The sequence below is a fragment of the Crocuta crocuta genome, unplaced genomic scaffold (assembly GCF_008692635.1).
Source record: "Crocuta crocuta isolate KB4526 unplaced genomic scaffold, BGI_CrCroc_1.0 scaffold466, whole genome shotgun sequence".
Classification (NCBI taxonomy): Eukaryota; Metazoa; Chordata; class Mammalia; order Carnivora; family Hyaenidae; genus Crocuta; species Crocuta crocuta.
Window position 1 is genome coordinate 1,627,448 of NW_027529672.1, and position 18,822 is coordinate 1,646,269.

The following is an 18,822-nucleotide window of genomic DNA, read 5'->3' on the forward strand; positions in this document are numbered from 1 at the left end:
CCACCAACAGTGCACAAGGGTTCCTTTCTCTCCACGTCCTCACCATTTGTTGATTGTTGTTGGTTTTCTTTCTTTCTTTCTTTCTTTCTTTCTTTCTTTCTTTCTTTCTTTCTTTCTTTCTTTCTTTTCTTTTCTTTCTTTCTTTTCTTTCTTTCTTTTCTTTCTTTCTTTCTTTCTAAAGCTATTCTGACAGGTGTGAGGTGATACCTCTTTGTGGTTTTGGTTTGCGTTTCCCTGATGACCAGTGATGTTGAGCATCTTTTCATGTGTCTGTTGGCCATCTGTATGCCTTCTTTGGAAAAAACGTCTGTTTGTGTCCTCTGCCCATTTTTAAATTGGATTATTTATTTTTATTTTTTTGGTGTTGAGCTATAGGGATTCTTTATATATTTTGGATATTAACCCTGTATTGGATATACCATTTCCAAGTATCTTCTCCCATTCAATAGGTTGTCTTTTAGTTTTGTTGATTATTTCCCTTGCTGTGCAGAAGCTTTTTATTTTGATGTCATCCCAATAGTTTATTTTTGCTTTTGTTTCCCTTGCCAGAGGAGGCTTATCTAGAAAAATGTTTCTGATGTCAAAAGATTACTGCCTGTGTTTTCTTCTAGGAATCTTGTTTATCATTCACCTGTTGATGAAAAATTGGGCTGTTTCTGGTTTTGAGCTATTGCATGTAGAGCTGCTATGAACACGTTTACAAGTGTTTGTACCAATATGTTCAGAATTTAATTCACAAGATTTCATGCAACTTATAATACCTGGTTTTTTTCTATCTTTATTGCAGAAAGTTATTGGATGGTACAGATTCCGGCGAAACACACAGCAGCAGATGTCATATAGGGAGCAGGTGATCCATAAGCAGCTCACCCGCGTCCTCGGGGCGCCCGACCTCGTCTTCCTGCTCTTCAGCTTCATCTCCACCGCCAACAATTCCACTCATGCTTTAGAATATGTTCTCTTTAGACCAAATCGAAGGTAAAGAAAGAGTTCCCACCAGCCTCATGTAAACAGTAAAGATGTTGTACAAGTAACTGAGGTTTATGACTTTGAAAATGTGCGTATTACCACATTTTTAGAGAAAAGCTTTGGGAGCGTCTGGGTGGCTCTGTCGGTTAAGCGTCCAACTTCGGCTCGGGTTATGATCTTATAGTTCAGGGATGAAGCCCTGTGTCGGGCTCTGTGCTGACAGCTCAGAGCCTGGAGCCTGTTTCAGATTCTGTGGCTCCCTCTCTCTCTGCCTCTTCCTCTGCTCACATGCTCTCTTTTTCATCTCTCTTTCAAAAATAAATAATCATTAAACAAAAAAAGCTTTTATAATTTTCTTTCAGCTAGTTTTCTTTGTAGTGAGAGAAGGTGTTTTCTATCCGTTGTATAAATTAAAATTATTTTTGAATCAAGAAACATTAGCAAGATGTGTTAATTATGCATAGATTCTTATAGGAATAAACAGCTGAAAGTCATCATTTTCTTCTCCAGAATCCATCATGTAGAAATACAGTCTGACCACTCTGGAAGTCTGTAATTTTAAAACTGATTTCAAAGAGAAAATTGTAAAATTGAACCACCTACTGGTTAATGAGGGTTTTGCATTTTGAACTTAACGAAAGCAAAGAAAAAAAATCATATGATTATGATGTCTATTTAACAGAAAGAGTTCCTTCTGAAATTCTCCTGTAAACTATATTGCATCGACATCAGTGAAAACAATTATTATTTAAAATAACTTTTTAAATGTTTTTATTTATATTAGAGAGACAGAGCTTGAGCGGGGAGGGCCAGAGAGATCCAGGCTCTGAGCTGTGAGCTGTCAGCACAGAGCCTGACGCGGGGCTCGAGCCCATGAATAGTGGGATCATGACCTGAGCCAAAGTCGCATGCTTAACCAACTGAGCCACCCAGATGCCCCTAAATGTTTGTTTATTTTCAAGAAAGAGAGAGAGACAGTGAGCACAAGCAGGGGAGGGGCAGAGAGAAGGAGGAAGAGAATCCAAAGCAGACTCCTCACTGACAGCAGAAAGCCCAGTACGGGGCTCAAACTCACAAACGTGAGCTCATGACCTGAGCCCAAATCAGATGCTTGACCAATTGAGCTACCCAGGCACCCGTTGTGAAAACAATTATTGTTAAATAGCCATTTGTAAGATTTCATTAAGTAATCAGTGGGTATTTCCTGAGCTCCTAAAAACCTCCTCAGCACTCTGCCGGTTGCTGTGGGGATACAGAGGAGGTATAAGATACGAGCTCTGCTTTCAAGGGGTTTACAGTTAAGTTTCTACTAGTTCATACGTCCTTGGGTTGTACGTGAAAGTAGGTGTTCTGTGAGACCTTCTGGTAGTTCATCAGGGCTGAGACTCCACTTCCTACTGCCAGGACCCACGGTTCAAATAGAACAGCTCCTTTAACATGGTCTTTCTCCATCCTTCCACAGGTATAATCAAAGGATATCCCTTGCTATCCCCAATCTAGGCAACACTAGCCAGCAAGAGTACAAAGTGTCTTCCGTGCCAAATACATCTCAGAGTTACGCCAAAGTTATTAAAGAGCATGGGTAAGTTGAAAGCAAAATGCAAGTGTTTTCCTTCCTTCTGTGAACAGTATTTAACAGATTTATGGAGACAAGTGAAGTCAAGCTTGATGTGATTGAAACGGAAAAATGCAGTCAGATCACCCTCTAGACTATCACCACCACATGTCAGAGTTTCATGCTTATCAAAAAGATAATTTACTTTTACCAGCACTTTTGTTTTTAAACATTTGCCACATTTTTTTTTTTTTTTGCTATTGATATAAAAGTTTCGAAAGAGCATGTGTTTTTCTGAGGTTCCGAAAGCTAAATGTGGTCACTGAAAAATGTGTACCGTTTTATTTTTTAGTTGTCTTGGTAACATGGGGTTTTTTCCTTTCTCTTCTGTGACTCTTGTGGCATGGGCATCGCTGCTGAGACAGGCCTTTGGAACTATAGCATTTACGTAACAAATTGAGGTGGAAGTGACGGAAGATGCCTTTCCGGTCTTAGCGGCTATGATAATTTTGTGACGTCTTTTTCCTGTTTTCTAGTACTGACTTTTTTGACAAGGATGGAGTCATGAAAGACATCAGGGCGATTTATCAGGTGTATAATGCACTTCAGGAGAAAGTGCAGGTAACTGCTCTGTTTACTAGCTTTTTACCTTCTTCATAATGCCCAAGTGCTTTTCATTCTTCTTTAGTTTTGCATCATCTCCCAACTGACAAATGAATCATGGTCCAAAAGTCAGAATGTGCTTTCCCCAAATAATATCAGATGTGTGGGGTAGTTACTCATGTCGGCCTACAAAAGGCTGGCTCATTATGCGCCTGAAAGCAGAGAGTCTGAAGTACAGTATTCATATTACTATTTTAACTACTTCTCACCCCGTTTATAACAGTGTTTTCTTGGGGGAGGTATAGTCCAAGTTTAAAGGATTGCTGAGAACAAACAGCTGTCTCCATCAGGACACTCGGCGTTGGGACCGCATCACAGGGCGCCCGTAGCCGGTACAGCCCTGCTGCTTCGCTCCGGGTCACTCGCTTTGCCCCCAGCTGCCCCCACCGAGTGGGAGGCTCTCACTGTAGCCTCTTCATTCCTAGTCATTCATGCAACAAATATTTAACATGTCCTACAAGCCAGTGATTGAGCTAGGTGCTAACAGTACTTTCCCACGGTCTTTTCCTCATCCCCAGTGTATTCTTAGGAGTCATTTACTCTAAACCGTAAGAACAGAAGCGGCTCTGAGAACAGGAGGGGAAGTGGCACAGCTGAAGAAGCTCTCTCAGGCCTGGAGAAAGCCCAGCTCTGAGGAAGGAGCCCCAGGGAATAGAAAGGAGGGTGAAGGCAGCCACTGGAAAAGAGGGAAGCACTCTGCGCAGCCCGGGGCTAAAGAGGAAGGCATGCAGCGCCGGGTGCCAGTGTGTGTTCCCGCGTGGGGTCCCGGCCCACCCAGCGGCCCAGGAGACTTTGTACAGGCTCACTGGTGACCGGCCTACTTTCTGGCAGTTTCTGGCATTTCTGCTATGGCAGGAACGTGCAGTGAAAAACAGCTTTTTGTCCTAAATTCATGACCATGCTCTTTTCAGCAACTGTCCAGCTGACTTCACAGCGGCTGTTCTCATTTCACTGCCGACTGACTAAGGCCTGCTCCGCACCCCCCAGGAGTGCACAGTGTGCCCTGATGAGAGCAGCTGAGCCGCACAGGCGTCGGCTCCCTGGCTTGCTGTATTAAATCTCGGCTTTGGAACTTCTTTTCCTTCCCGCTCTCCCTAATGATAAATCTTTTCTGTGAAATAAATCTATTTGTGTGACATCTGATTTTTAATTGTTGGTTACAACTTAAAGTTGAAAGTGTCTCATTCCTGTCCCATCTTTTCTTCATCCTTTGTGTGCTAGACTGGTATCAAAAATCCTTTTTCCGTTTCAATAAAAATGAACAGTTGAGGGAAAAAATTAAATCTTTCTCCTCTGACCCTTATTTGTTGAGTCCATAGGCTCAGTAGCATAATCATCTTAACAGAATTAAGAAAGCACGTCAGTAGATAGCAGTACCGGCCCCTTGGGCCGTCCTGGTCCTGATCTGTCCCCTGCATCTGCTCTGTGACTCGATACAGCGTCTGCGCCCTTCCTAGGGCTGCAGTCAGTGCTGTCTTCATGGAACGCTTTGTGCCTGGATTCGTAAAAGACTGTTCTGTTGTCGTTTTTCCCTCAGGCAGTGTGTGCGGATGTGGAAAAGAGCGAGCGAGTTGTTGCGTCTTGTCAGGCAGAAGTGAACAAGTTGAGAAGACAAATCACTCAGAGGAAACATGAAAAGGAGCAAGAAAGAAGTGAGTTTCCCATTACTTTCTCCCTTCGATATCAGGGAGATGTCTTGTTCCAAGTATCAGACCGTATGATAAATCACAGGAACCCGTCTACACTCGTCCAGCCCCACATGAGGCTGATGGTGAGAAAGCATTCCCTTGTCTCTAAGCTTTCCAGAAGAGAAGTAGTGTTTCTCATGGTGTCCTCCTCAAGTCTCTGAAACCAAAAGAAAGAGGAGGTTCACAGGAGAACGGCTGAAGCAAGTGAGAATAAGTCCCAGGAGGGTGTTGCCCCTCCTGTGCCTTGACCCCTAGGGTCTGTTCGTAGCAGGTGTGATGTTCCTGGCTGACTTAGCCCCACACATCTCCCCGGGGGACCATGTCCTGTGTTCATCATACGGCCGCGTAAAGGAGTGACCTCGTGTTCTCTTAACTTCACATTTGGCTCCTGGTCAGGGCCCCTGACTGCGATGTCTGGGTTTTGGTGGCTGCGGATGAATGGACACAGTTAGGCTAAGGGACCAGCTGGCTGAGTGTGAAATAGGCCCAAGACTCTATTGATTCCGGCGTGGGAAGAGACGTGTGCTGTAATCCCACCAGAGCTAACATTTGTATGTTAAATGTATAGTCTTTTCTGATTTAATAAGAATACTTGCAAACCAGGGCACGTGGGTGGCTGAGTCAGTTAAGCGTCCAACTCTTGATTTCTCTTTAAGAGACTGAGTCCCACATCAGGCTCTGCACTGACAGAGTGGAACCTGCTTGGAATTCNGTGTGCACACTCTCTCAAAATAAGTAAATAAATTTAAAAAAAGAAAAAATTTAAAAAATATTTGTGAATGAATTAAGAGTGATTTATATTTCCAGGTAAGTGACACCTGATTCACATTTAGTATTACACTTTTTGAGAGATAATCAGAAAGACAGACAAGGATTTATGCACAAGAATAATCACAACTTTATCATTCTAAAATCTTAGAAACAACCTATTGGAGTAGTCGAATGAATCAGTAGAGTAATTGAATAAATTATGGCATATCTATATGGTGGAATATCGTACAGCTATTGAACTGAATTTTTAATGACCTGGGATAATACCGAGTATATAACCTCAAGTGAAAGCACTAGGATGTAAAATGACATAAACACATAGTGTCAGCTATGTTTAAAATACACGCGCACACACACCAGGCTAGATGATAAGACTGGAATTCAGGGGCGCCTGGGTGGCTCAGTCGGTTAAGCGTCCGACTTTGGCTCAGGTCATGATCTCACGGTTCATGGGTTCAAGCCCTGCGTCGGGCTCTGCTGACAGCTAGCTTGATTCTGTATCTCCCTCTCTCTCTGACCCTCCCCTGATCACGCTTCCTCTCTCTCTCAAATAAATTAAAAAAAACCAACAACATAAAAAAAAAAGACTGGAATTCAGAAAGGGGTAGAAGGGTTGACATCTAAATGTTGATCTTTTTTTGTTAAATTATATATTTTTATTTATTTTTAATGTTTATTCAGTTTTGAGAGACAGAGCATGAGCAGGGGAGGAGCAGAGAGAGAGGGAGACACAGAATCCAAAGCAGGTTCCAGGCTCTGAGCTGTCAGCACATCATGATCACCACCTGAGCCGAAGTCGGACTCTTAACTGACTGAGCCACTCAGGTGCCCCTAAAATGTTTATCTTTTAACTCCAAAAAACCCTGTACTCTTTTCACCAAAAGTCTAATAGTGTTATCTGGGTGATAGAATTATGGGTGATTTTATTTTCTCTGTTCTTTTCTAAATTTTCTATGAGTGTTTTTTCAAGGCTGTGGACTCATAGATGTGGGACTATTCCAGAGCATACACAAAAATATGCTATATTGGGGCGCCTGGTTAGCTCAATCGATGGAGCGTGCAGCTCTTGATCTCAGGGTCGGGAGTTCAAGCCCAACATTGGGTGGAGAGCTTACATTAAAGAAAAAAAAGAATAATGTGCTGTATTTATGCCTTAGAGCCTGGAAAACTGGCCAACTAACATAGGGCTTTTAAACTTTGAAGGAGAAAATGGGCACGAGTGCATTGTGATGAGTAGTTGTAAAGAAAAATGGTTTTGATGTCTGTCAGTGAAGAAACTCACATTCACATGACTGCCACGGGTGGTAAGGACTGTTTATCTCATGCTTCCGTCCCCACAGTCTGTGAACGCGGTAAGCAAGGGGAGGGAACGAGCACAGGATTTGGAATTAGAAGATCTGTGTTTGAGTATCAGGGCCTCACATCTAGTCGCTCCCTTAGTGAAGTCACTTAACCTTTCTGAACTCTGATCCCTTGCATAATAATTTGGAAAACAGTGATACTAATAATGACTAATACTTTAGAAGTTTTTTATAACTTTTTAAAATTCCTTTTTAAATTCTCTTTATTTATTTACATTGAGAGAGAGAGAGTGAGCAAGCACAAGCAGGGAAGGGGCAGAGAGAAGGAGAGACAGAATCCCAAGCAGGCTCCGCACCGTCAGTGCAGAGCCCAGTGCAGGGCTTGAACTCATGAGCTGTGAGATCATGCCCTGAGCTGAAGTCAGATGCTCGACGAATGGAGCCACCCAGGCGCCACCTTCAGAAGTGTTTTTTGAGGCTTAAATAAATAATAGGAACGTGATTTGTAAATTATGGAGTACCATGGACGTGTAAGATCATTAAGAGCAGCAGTCAGTTTCACTTCTTTGTAGCCATTCTCCAGAACATTCAGGTTGACCGCTTCGTGCATTATTGAGCTGCAAAGCTGCGAAAATAGAGAAGGTGTCACAGTTCTGTTTGTTTTGGTCCAGGGCTGCAGCAGGCGATGATCAGCAGGCAGCTGCCACCTGAAAGCTCGGGACCGGCCTTCAGCCCCCGGATGCCCTTCCCTGGGCTCGCGGCCGAAGGTAGAAGTACACTTGGAGATGCAGAGGCCTCCGATCCTCCTCCTCCTTATTCTGATTTTCACCCAAACAATCAAGAAAGTACTTTGAGCCATTCTCGCATGGAAACCGGTGTCTTGATGCCTCGACCGCAGGCCGTGGGGTCTTCTAGTTATGCCTCCAGCGGTGCTGGACTGCAGTGTCCCGGGAGGGACACAGACCTTCCTCCTTCCCACAGAGCAGCTGGAGACAGTGTTGAGGAATCAGACGACAGTGATTATGAAAATTTGATTGACCCCACAGAACCCTCCAACAGCGAATACTCACATTCGAGGGATTCTCGAGCCCTGACACATCCGGACGGGGGCTCCAGGAACACTCAGACCTCCCAGATTTAGCGAAACGAGGAAACTCTCCACTTAGCATGGTTTTTCTTCACTGCTTACTGAGAGAGGTTTTTGAGGACTTAATCTGGGGGTGGAGGGAGAACTGCTTTCTCAGAACCCGGGACGCCCGACGGGGGGTCCCCGGGCACGGAACTGGCGGGAGCCTCACTTCCGCCGGTTCCCCCTGCAGATGCCGCGTGCAGGTTTCACGACCGAATCATTCAGATAATCAACTTGTCCTAATTCTGGTGCGATCCATGGATGTACTGGTAAATGTAGGCAGAGTGAAGCTTATCAGCATAGTTTCTGTTCTTTAAAATAAATTGGAAAAATTAGAGACTAAGCACAATTAGTCTATAAGTGTTCTATAAATCAAAAACTTACCTCTTGCACTATCATGCCTTGAAATTTACTTTTTCAAAGGGAAATGAGTTTAGCAGCAGCCTTCAAAGAACCTTTCTATGATGAGCCAAATTCATCTTTGCCAGAAGGGAATTTTGATAATTCCAAGAAGCCTGATTGGAACAAATTGGACAGACCTTCTCTTGTCTGCATGACTTTGTGAGATCAAAAGAGAGGGCTTTGTTTCGACTCTTTTCTACTAGCCTGATATCTGTTGTCACTTAAAATGGTTGCCTTTAAAAAAAATGTAGAGATACTAATTACCAGTAAGTAATCATCCAGATAAGTATGTCATAAAATAAATCACTTATTTTCCTTTCGGGGTATGACAGTGACTGCTTTGTTGCACTCGCCACATTTATGGTCTCTGTTCTGGAGTCTGCCACGCGAAGGACACCCAGCAGTGGATCACAGAGAGGCGTTCTGCCTCCGCCCTGCCTCTCATGCCGAACAGACTCCAGACCCCGTGGAGTTAGCGGAGTTCGTTCGTAAGGGATAGGACGCATTTAGCAATTCTGACAAATCCTAGTGTTAGTTTTATTTGTGGAGGAAAGACATTTGATAAACCAGTTGGGAAGCTTGGTGAATAAAGCTTCATTTTAAATCTAAATAACCAGACTTTTTTTTTTTTTAATTGCTCCTTGGAGGATAGTTGCGGAATGTGTAGAGACTTTCTGTTGGGATGCACTTATCTTTTTATTTAATTACTGCTTGTTTTCTAGTTTTGCCCAGAATGTGTGAAACCACTAAAGACATTCACGAGTGCGCTAGGCTCCTGGTTTGGAAATGATGAGTCCCAGCCTCTCTGATGAGGCCAGCCCGCGAAGCTAACGCTTTGGGATGCGACTGCCTGTCCTGTGAACCAGTTAAAACCCGTGAGAATAAGAAGGGTGTTAGAAGAGGCTTAAGATCCAGGTTCTGGAAAAGTAGTTTTATTGTGTTGGAGAGAAGTCGACTGCCTGAGCTTCGGTTCCAATACTAAATTACACCGTGTAGACTGAAAACTGAGATGCTAAAACTGCCATTCTTCAGAGATCCGCCCTGGGGTCTGTACTTTCCTGCTCTCGGCTCTGCTGGCCTCACCCGCTGCCGTCTGGTTTGAGATGTTGCAGGGCACTTGATCTGCACGTGTGTTCTTGCTGTCCGCTCCCTTCTCACAGCTTCAGCACCAGTGTGAATTTCAGTTGTTTAAGTGCCATAGCCATCTCCTCTGTTCAGATTTTGACATTCAGGAAAATATCTTTATTTTTATGCCATACCGAAACCTACAATGTATATCTGACAAAGCAGTTAAATGTGACAATAAAAACTTATTTAATCATGGTACCACCGTTGTAATGTCTGTCTCGGCACCCACCAAGGTCTTGCCTCCGTTCTCTCGGGCCGTTCTTAGGAGACTTAATGCAGTTTGCTGTTGTTTTTTGTTTTTTTGGTTTTTTTTGTGGTTATATGGACTTTTTATAATGCTTTTGTTTTAACATGGTTCTTTTAAGTGGAAATATATTTTTTTATTTTCTTATTTTTTTTTAATTTTAATTTTTTTTTTACAGATAGTTTGTCAAGTTGGTTTCCATATAACACCCGGTGCTCATCCCCACAAGTGCCCTCCTCCATGCCCATCTCTCCCCTCCCCCCCACACCCATGAGTCCTCAGTTTGTTCTCAGCATTCAAGAGTTTGCTGTTTTTTTAATGTTTGTTTGTTTTGAGTGCATGTGCACGCGGGCAGGGGCAGAAGGAGAGGGAGAGAGAGACCCCTAAGCAGGCTCCGCACTATTAGCGCACAGCCTGACCCGGGGCTCAAGCTCATGAACCAGGAGGTCATGACCTGAGCCGAAATCAAGAATCGGACGCTTAACCAACTGAGCCACCCAGGTGTCTCTTAACACAGTTTTCTAAAGGTCACGAAAACTCTTCTGCATTCAGAATTTGAGTAAGGCTGGTTTTGGGGGAAAGTCCCAGAACACAATTTATTAAACCGTTCCTGTTGATCTCAAGGAGCACGTGTTGGGTATGAAGAGATCGGAGTATCCATTGAGTTCAACGCCGAGTCTTAGAAAGTCCCCCAAAGGCACCTTTCCTGTAAGAACAGGTCTTGTTTGAAGAGACTCCTGCCCGAGTCAAGCTAACCATGTTGAGAGTGTAGAGGCTGGGGCTTCTAGAGTAGTAGGAATTACAGAACCGCCTGAGGGTGAGCACCTGCTGGCCAAGGAGCGCTTTCTGGATTGTGTGGGAGCCGTTCCCGGTGAGCAGTGTGTCTCTTCCAGAATCCAAGGCGAGAGGCTGTGTTCAATGGGATTTTAAAATGGGGGCTGTAGCCCTTTACGATTCTACTCTATGTCTCTTCCAACTATTTAGAAAAAAAGAAGACAGGATTCTTTTAACTGACTTAGAAGTCTGGATATGCTTAGTTACGTGTTGGAATTGGCTTTTTGGGGAAGGACCAAAACATAAAAACAAATTTCATCCCCAAAATTCAGACCCTAAGGATTTATGTTTTAAAATTCCAGACAACGTGGAGCAGTGACAATAACTGCTTTAATAAAAATATTTTTAAAGCTTATTGATTATCTCTACACCCAGCATGGGGCTAGAACTCTTGACCCCAAGATCCAGAGTCGCACGCTTTACTAACTGAGCTAGCCAGGTACTCCAACAAAAAGATTTAAATGCACCATCTTGTGAATCCATATCTTTTGTCTGTTTGTTAGAGAGAGAGAGAGAAAGAGGGGGCATGAGTGATCAAGGGGCAGAGAGAGGAAGAGAGAATCCCATGCAGGTTCCACACTGTTAGCATGGAGCCCAAAGTAGATGCAGGGCTTGAACTCACTAGCTGAGATCATGACCTGAGCCGAAGTCAGATAGTTAACCACCTGAGCCACCCAGGCACCCCCATATCTTTTTTTTTAATGTTTATTTATTCTTGAGAGAGCAGGGGGAGTGGGGCAGAGAGAGAGAGAGATAGAATCCCAGTCAGGCTCCATGCTGTCAGCACAGAGCCCAATGCCAGACTCCATGACACAATCCATGAGATCATGACAGGCTGAAATCAAGAGTCTGACACTTAACTGACTGAGACACCCAGTCGCCCTGTGAATCCATATCTTAAGTAGCTAAAAAAAGGGGGGGGGCGGTCTGGGAAGTGTAAAATAAAAGTACAAGAGAAAGAAATAATGGTTATTACCTGCATTCTGGGTCTGAGTGCAGGTTTTATTTCAGTTACTAGAAGATCATCCTACAAGGTTGATGATCTCTCTCTCTCCCAGCAAACCGTTGCCAGACAGGAGACTGAAAGGAAGCTGGCTCTGCAAGAGCGATGCTAATAAACAGTGGAGAATGTTTACTTTTCACCTTCATGGCAAACAGATTTGGGGAAAGTTCTGGCATTTCACTTAAATTGTCTTCATTTGTACAATGATTTTTTACGATGTCTTAAATAAAGAGGAGAGTCAGGACATAGAAGCCGCCCAAACTGGGCTACTCTGGGGTTACCCTGACCCCTGGAGACTGGGGAGGGGGTAGCCTCTCTCTAGCAGTGAGGCCTCAGAACCTCAACAGGGAATGGTCCTCTTGAACACCAGGTGCCATGCATGACCCATAATGAGAAGTGGCTTTCTACGTGCGCAGAGATTTAGCAAAAGGTCGTTCACCGTAGCTTTTTTCTAACAGCAAAAGACTGGAAATTAATGCTAATGATAGCGGAATGGTTCCGTTAGGTGCACCCACAGAAGCAGCAGTCTGTAGCCACTGAAAATACCGAGGTAGAAATAAAAAAGATGTCTTGATGTGAAAAGATGGGTTTTAGGTACATGAAGAAAGCCAGGTTTCTGAGTAGTATGTAAGTTACAGTCTGATTTAAAAAAAATTTTTTATAGTGTTTATTTTTGAGAGAGAGACAGAGGGAGAGAGAGAGAGAGAGAGAGACAGAGTGTGAGCAGGGGAGGGGCAGACAGAGAGGGAGACACAGAATCCGAAGCAGGCCCCGGGCTCGGAGCTGTCAGCACAGAGCCCAACGCGGGGCTCAAACGCACTAATTGCAGGATCATGACCTGAGCCGAAGTCAGACACTTAACCGACTGAGCCACCCAGGTGTTCCAGTTATGATCTGATTTTTAAGGGGAAAAATATGTAATACTGCTGTTGATAGAAAACAATCTGGAAGGATATTCACCGCAGTATTAACCGTGTTGTCCCTAGGCCATGGCAATACAGGTTCGTTCCTTTCTTTCTTTCTTTCTTTCTTTCCTTCTTTCTTTCTTTCCTTCCTTCCTTCCTTCCTTCCTTCCTTCCTTCCTTCTTTCTTTCTTTCTTTCTTTCTTTCTTTCTTTCTTTCTTTCTTTCTTTCTTTCTTTCTTTCTTTCTTTCTTTTTCTTTCTTCTTTCTTTTTTGCTCTCGGCCCCCCCTTTTGCTCTGTTCTTTGAAAGCATGTCCCCAACACCTTACCCATCTGCGTACTCCTAAATGCTTCTGTGTGTCTATCTAAGAAGTTAGGACATTTCCTTCCACAATCGCACCATTGTCACCCCAACGAAATGAATAATCCCTCGCTGCTATCTGGTGTTTTGTGTGTGCTCCAGGGGCCTTGGTTGTCTCAAAATTGTCTGTTTCCAGCGGAGCAATCTCACTGTCACCCCTCGGCAAGTGATGGGTGTCACTAACAGGAACTCCACGACATCACAGACCCCCTGACATGATGTGACTGTCATTGTGACGTGATGTACTTCACCTGCGGAGTATTCGGACTTTCCAACCTGAATCAGCCACGTCTTTGGGCCTAACTTCTCGTATACAAGAAACGCACAGGGACAAAGTAAACAGCGTCACAAGGAAACCGTCAGACAAAGCCAGGACATGGGACACTGGAACATAAATGGCCCTAAGCTCTTCAAAAGTCAGTGTCATGGGGGGAAGAAAAGGTGGAAGGAAACTCTCTAGAAACACAACAACCTGGATTGGCTTTGACTTTGAGAAATCTATACATTTGGGGAACTTTGAGTAAGGACTGGTTAGATGATGTTAGGAGGCTGTGAGTTTTCTCAGCTGCCGTAATGATACTATGGTTATGTGAGAAAACCTCCTGAGTTTTAGGAAATACAGGCTGAATGTATAGGGGTTAAAAGTCACGATGTCTGCAATGCACATTCAAATGGTTCGAAAACCACATATACCGAGAAGGACAATATGGCAAAGGTCAACAACAGCTGAACCTAGGCGGTAGGTAGAGATGAGTGTTTGACGTACAATTCCTTCTATTCTTTTGTATGTTTGGGAATGTACATAATAAAGAATTGGGGACAAATAAAAATAAAACATGGCTGATGACAGTTCCTACCTCACCATCCCACAGGCAGGATGATAGTAAAAATATCCAATGGCTGATAGGGAGTATAAATTAATACAGCAATAATAAAATTAATATATTTTCTTCCATTCTTGAAATAACCTAAGATATATAAAGATATTTCATATATAGATAGATAAAATGAAGGGGTAAATACTGTAATATATCACATTATTCTAATAATTTTCAAGTAATTTTTTGAAGTTTAGAAATAGTGTGAGTTTTTTCTCCAATACCTCTATCACTGGCTAAATGGCGCCCCTGTCTGGGCCACGATCTGATGTAGGGATTGCATCAAATTTTCCCAATGACTTTGTCCTTAAATCAATCGCATCGAGTGACATATAGTTTCAGAATCTTTTATCCTCAACAATCTTTTCTGAACACTGGACCCTGTTGGTTTCTACTAAACCCACAAATGCATCTGCATTTGTAATTCTTCTTACCTTTATAGTAGTTTTTATACAGCCAATCACTCTATTATCAGCTATCTTACAGATACTTTGTTAGCCTCATGGGACCAGCAGCATTCAGAAACCACAGGTGAGTTCCCTGCAGAGAAGCCACTAGGGAGGGTGACCAACTCATCCTGGTTTGCCAGGGACCTCCTGGCTTTCGTGCTACAATCCCCACATCCTGGAAACTCTTTGACATGCTGATCCCCCTACCTCCAGTCTCAACTGTACTCCAGGATCCTAATAGCATCTGTAGGATCCTACGGGGTCACGACCCCTACGCATGGCACTCTTTTCCCCAGCCTGTTCCAATAGCTCGTTCTTCCCTGGGAGGAACTGGCAAAGCCTGTAGCATCCTGGACCAATCAGGGTAGGAAAACTCTTCTCTCTCTCTCTCTTTTTTTTAAAAGTTTATTTTGAGAGACAGAGAGAGAGAGAGAAAGAGAGAGAGAGAAAACCTGTGAGCAGGGAAGGGCAGAGGAAGGGAGGGAGAGCTTTGTCAGCACAGCCTGGCGAGGGGCTCGATCTCGCACACCATGAGACCATGACCTAAGCGATAAGAGTCAGAGGCTTAACAGACTAAGCCACCCACATGCCCCAATTGAATGTATTTGCTTGTAGGCTGTGTCAAAAAGAAGAAATGAGCACACCTGGATGAAAAATGACCTTGGGTTAAAGAGAAGGCCACAGGTAAGAAACGCACGAACTCGCTCCCCGTCCAGTAGCGATGGAGACCTCCACTGTGGAGTCGGGACTTCTGGGTTTCCAGCCTCCTATCCCAGACCGGGGAAGTACCGTAAAACAGCACGATAAAGTGGCGTTGGGAATCAGAACCAGCTCGGGCTTGAAATCCTTAACTGTGTGCTGGGGGGCAAGATTCTCAACCTCTCTGATGCCCAGCTGCGGGTAGAGATGGGCGGTCGGACCTTTCTGATGCAGTTATTATGAGGATTTAACTGAGACAGAGTGTGTGGAGTCCTGAAAACACAGCCTAGAAGAAACAAAGCGCTGATACTTTGGGCTGCTGTTGTCTTACACCAGCTCTTCATGCCAAACACACAGTTTGACAGGTCTTAGGTCAGCAAGCACTGAGCCTGGAAGCTTTTCCACGCATAGGGTCTCATGGGAGAGCCCGAGGGCCATTGTGGGATAGAAAGAACGATGAGGGGGGNCGAGGGCCCCAGTTGCCACCCACCTGCCTCATTTTGTCTTGACTACAATGGGCTTTGGGTAATAGAAGCGGTCTTGAAACCACAGATTGGTCTAGAGCAGCCCCTGATGAAAATGTTCTACGTCTGTGTTGCCCACGACAAGCCACGTGTGGGTATTGAGCACTTAAAAATGGGCTAACACAACAGAAGAACCAAGTTTTTATTTTTATTCATTTTTCATTTATTTTTAAATGTCTATTATTTTTGAGAAAGAGAGAGAGCGGGCCAGTGGGGAAGGGGCAGAGAGAGAGAAAGACAGAGGATCTGAAGTGGGCTCTGTGCTGACAGCAGCGACCCCACACGCAGGGCTCGAACTCACAAACCGTTGAGATCATGACCTGAGCCTAAGTCGGACACTTCACCGACGGAGCCGCCCAGGTGGCTCTATTTTTATTCATTTTTAACTAATGGGAATCTAGATTTACATGGCCACACACCATGTGACCAGGGGCCACTGCACTGAGCACAGGACGCTAACCTCTTACGGCACAAATAGGGCAGCATGATGATGTCCCCCAGGTCACCGAGCCAGTGAAAGATCCAGAGCCCAGGCCTCCTGCCTCCTTTTTCAGCTGTGCGTGCTCCAGACCCATCACAGACCCGGAATGCTGGCCCAGAAGAGACCATCTCGTCCCAGATTGAGGTAAACAAAGAACAGGCTGGAGAGTTCTCTCTGGAGCCCCCACGGGGTTTGGCACCTTGCTCAGGAAGCTTGGCTGTCCTCGGCTCAGCCCGGGATGCCCTTTCTCGTGTCCTGGCCCACAGATGCAGGCAGGCCAGAGCCGGGCAGGGGTCCGGGGACCTCACCTGAGCAGCCGCAGTCTCAGCGACCCCTTCCTGACCAGCACGCTCCTTTCCCCTGACCCACCTTGGACAAGAAGGGCTGGGTCAAGGTGGAGGTCAGCCGCGTCTCTGCAGCTCACGCACGCATTCCACCTGCTCGTTCCCCAGGCCTGCCCACTCAGAGGTACCCAGGTGCAGGATCAAATTAATCCCCATTCTTTATCCGGAGGCTGGCACGAAAATGTTCACCCACCCGGGGAGGGCGGGCATGGAGTTGGGAGTGAGGCTGAGTGACATCCAAGCCCTCAGGAGAAAGGGGGTGGCGGTAAAGATCGCTGGCAGCTTCCTCTAGCCATCTGTCCCGACCAAATCCTGAGTGCATGCGCTTTGCTGAGGCCGATGCTGGGAAATTGTGCTCCGGGCGCCTGGAGACCTAGTGGGACCAATTGTCAGCCCTGTTTCCATAGCTGGAAGATGTGGCATCTTCTCTCCCTTCCTTCTTCTCTCTTTTCTGTTCCCTACCCCCTCCCACTCTCCCCATCTCTTCTCTTTTGCTGGAGAACATTTATATGAAAAGTGTAACATATATACAGAAAAGGACGCAAATTATAAGTTCACAGCTTGTTGAATTTTTACAAAGCAAACATACCTGTGAAACCAGCACAAAGATCAAGAAATACATTTAAGCTGGCAGACATTTTACAACGGATAGAGTGAATCGTTATGTCCTACACCTGAAACTGACGTTGCATGTCAATTACGCTGCGATTAACAAAAACAAAATAGAACATACTTGGGCCTCAGAACGCCGTTTATGTCCCCCTGTCCATCCTTCCTCCTACTTCCTGACTTCTCTCACTTTTGTGGACATTGTTTGTGTTCTTCCCAAATGCACGTGTTGACTCTCTAACTCCCAACGGGATGGCTTTTGAGGGCGGTGCCTTTAGGAGGTGATGGATGAGATCATGAGGGAGGAGCTCTCAGGTCGGGATCAGAGCCTTTACAAGAGAAAGAGTTTGCGCGCCAGGAAGAGAACCTTGGCTGGAACCCGCCTGCTCCGCCACCTTCAGACCTGAACTGTGAGCCATTCCTTTCTGTTTGTAGACAACCTCCCCCGCCCCAGTCTATGGTTACAGCAGCCCAAGCGAAGACATTTATCATTCCTTAGTTTTGTCTGTTTATAAACTCATCTACTTCTTACGCTCAGCGTTATGTTTGTCGGATTCATCCGTGTGGCCGAACACAGCAATTGGTCAACCGTGGGTGGACTTTGAGACTTTTCGGGGACGGGGGTGCAGATAATGCAGGGCGGAACATTCTCAATCCTGTGTTTTGGTGCACCTACGTCCGCATTTCTTTTAGGTATAGATCGAAGCGTGAATTGCTGGCCATGGGCACTCAACTGGTTAGCTTTAGCAGACACAGCTCGGGGCTTGCAGTGTGGTCTGCAGCGAGCTCGCCTGGGAACTAAGGAGGTGGAGTTCCTTTGCGTGTTATTTTCTGGCCACTCAATAACTTCCTTCGTGAAAGTTCCTCTTTGAGCTCATGTCTCTGTTACGTCGTCTGCCTTTTGCTTATTGATTTGTAAGAGTTCTTGTATATTCCAGACATGTTTTTCAAATATGTGTATGTGCACATGTTGTATGTCTGGGTGTGTTATGTGTATACATACATGCTCATACATTTAACCAAATATCTTCTTTCTCCCACTTAGTGACTTACCTTTTAACTCTCTCCAAGGTGTTTTTGCTGAACAGAAATTTTAATGTAACCCAATTTATCGTTTTCCTTTATAGTCAAGCATTTTTTCATCTTATTTAAGAAATCTTGGGGTTGGGGTGCCTGGTTGGCTCAGTCGGTTAAGTGTCTGACTTTGGTTTAGGTCATGATCTCATGGTTCGTGGGTTTGAGCCCTGCTTGGGGCTCTGTGCTGACAGCTCAGAGCCTGGAGCCTGCTTCAGATTCTGTCTCCCTCTCTATCTGCCTCTCCCCCGCTCATGCTCTCTCTCTCTCTCTCAAAAATGAATAACATTTAAAAAAAATAAAAAAGAAAAAAGTCTTAGGGAGCCTGAATGAGAAACAATGAAATCTGGCCACGTGTAGCAACATGGATGGACCTTGAGGGTGTTATGCTGAGCGAAATCAGTCAGGCAGAGAAGGACAAATATCATATGTTTGCACGTATAGGAGGATTAGGAGGAACTTGACGGAGGAACAAGGGGGAGAAGAAGGGGGGAAATGGTGGGGGAAAGGGAGAGAGGCAAACCATGAGAGACTCTTGAATACTGACAAAAACTGAGGACTGATGGATGTGGGGGGGAGGGGGGTGATGGGCATGGAGGAGGGCACTTGTGGGGATGAGCACTGGGTGTTTTGTGGAAACTAACTTGACAATAAACTATTTGTAAAAAAAAAAATTAAAAAAAAAAAGTCTTAGGGAGCCTGGATGGCTCAGTTGGAGCACATGACTCTTGATCTTGGGGTTGTGAGTTCGAACCCCACATTAGGGTATAGAGATTACTTAAAAATGAAATCTTAAAAAAAAAAAAAAAAAAA

At 44.8% G+C, this 18,822-nt stretch overlaps 2 protein-coding genes across 8 annotated transcripts in view; both read left to right on the forward strand.

Annotated features, from left to right (window-relative positions):
* Nucleotides 1-9,796, forward strand: part of ABRAXAS2 (abraxas 2, BRISC complex subunit) — a 28,609-nt gene extending 18,813 nt beyond the window's left edge. The window contains exons 5-10 of one of the 2 annotated variants that reach the window (XM_077762950.1): nucleotides 788-978; nucleotides 2,432-2,551; nucleotides 3,061-3,145; nucleotides 4,725-4,839; nucleotides 7,619-7,714; nucleotides 9,201-9,796. In XM_077762950.1, coding sequence (XP_077619076.1) covers nucleotides 788-978; nucleotides 2,432-2,551; nucleotides 3,061-3,145; nucleotides 4,725-4,839; nucleotides 7,619-7,714; nucleotides 9,201-9,268 — 675 coding nt within the window. In that variant the 3' untranslated portion in view covers nucleotides 9,269-9,796. Of the gene's footprint in view, nucleotides 1-787; nucleotides 979-2,431; nucleotides 2,552-3,060; nucleotides 3,146-4,724; nucleotides 4,840-7,618 lie in introns of both variants that reach the window. The other variant, XM_077762949.1, reaches the window with a different exon arrangement.
* Nucleotides 9,797-13,194: 3,398 nt separating this feature from the next.
* Nucleotides 13,195-18,822, forward strand: part of LOC144230598 (uncharacterized) — a 42,753-nt gene continuing 37,125 nt past the window's right edge. For 3 of the 6 annotated variants that reach the window (XM_077762884.1, XM_077762886.1, XM_077762885.1), the window contains exons 1-3: nucleotides 13,195-13,367; nucleotides 14,894-14,962; nucleotides 16,056-16,126. In XM_077762884.1, the coding sequence (XP_077619010.1) occupies nucleotides 13,347-13,367; nucleotides 14,894-14,962; nucleotides 16,056-16,126 (161 nt within the window). In that variant the 5' untranslated portion in view covers nucleotides 13,195-13,346. Of the gene's footprint in view, nucleotides 13,691-14,893; nucleotides 14,963-16,002; nucleotides 16,127-16,874; nucleotides 17,346-18,822 lie in introns of those variants that run through there. The other 3 variants (XR_013334811.1, XM_077762887.1, XR_013334812.1) reach the window with 3 other exon arrangements.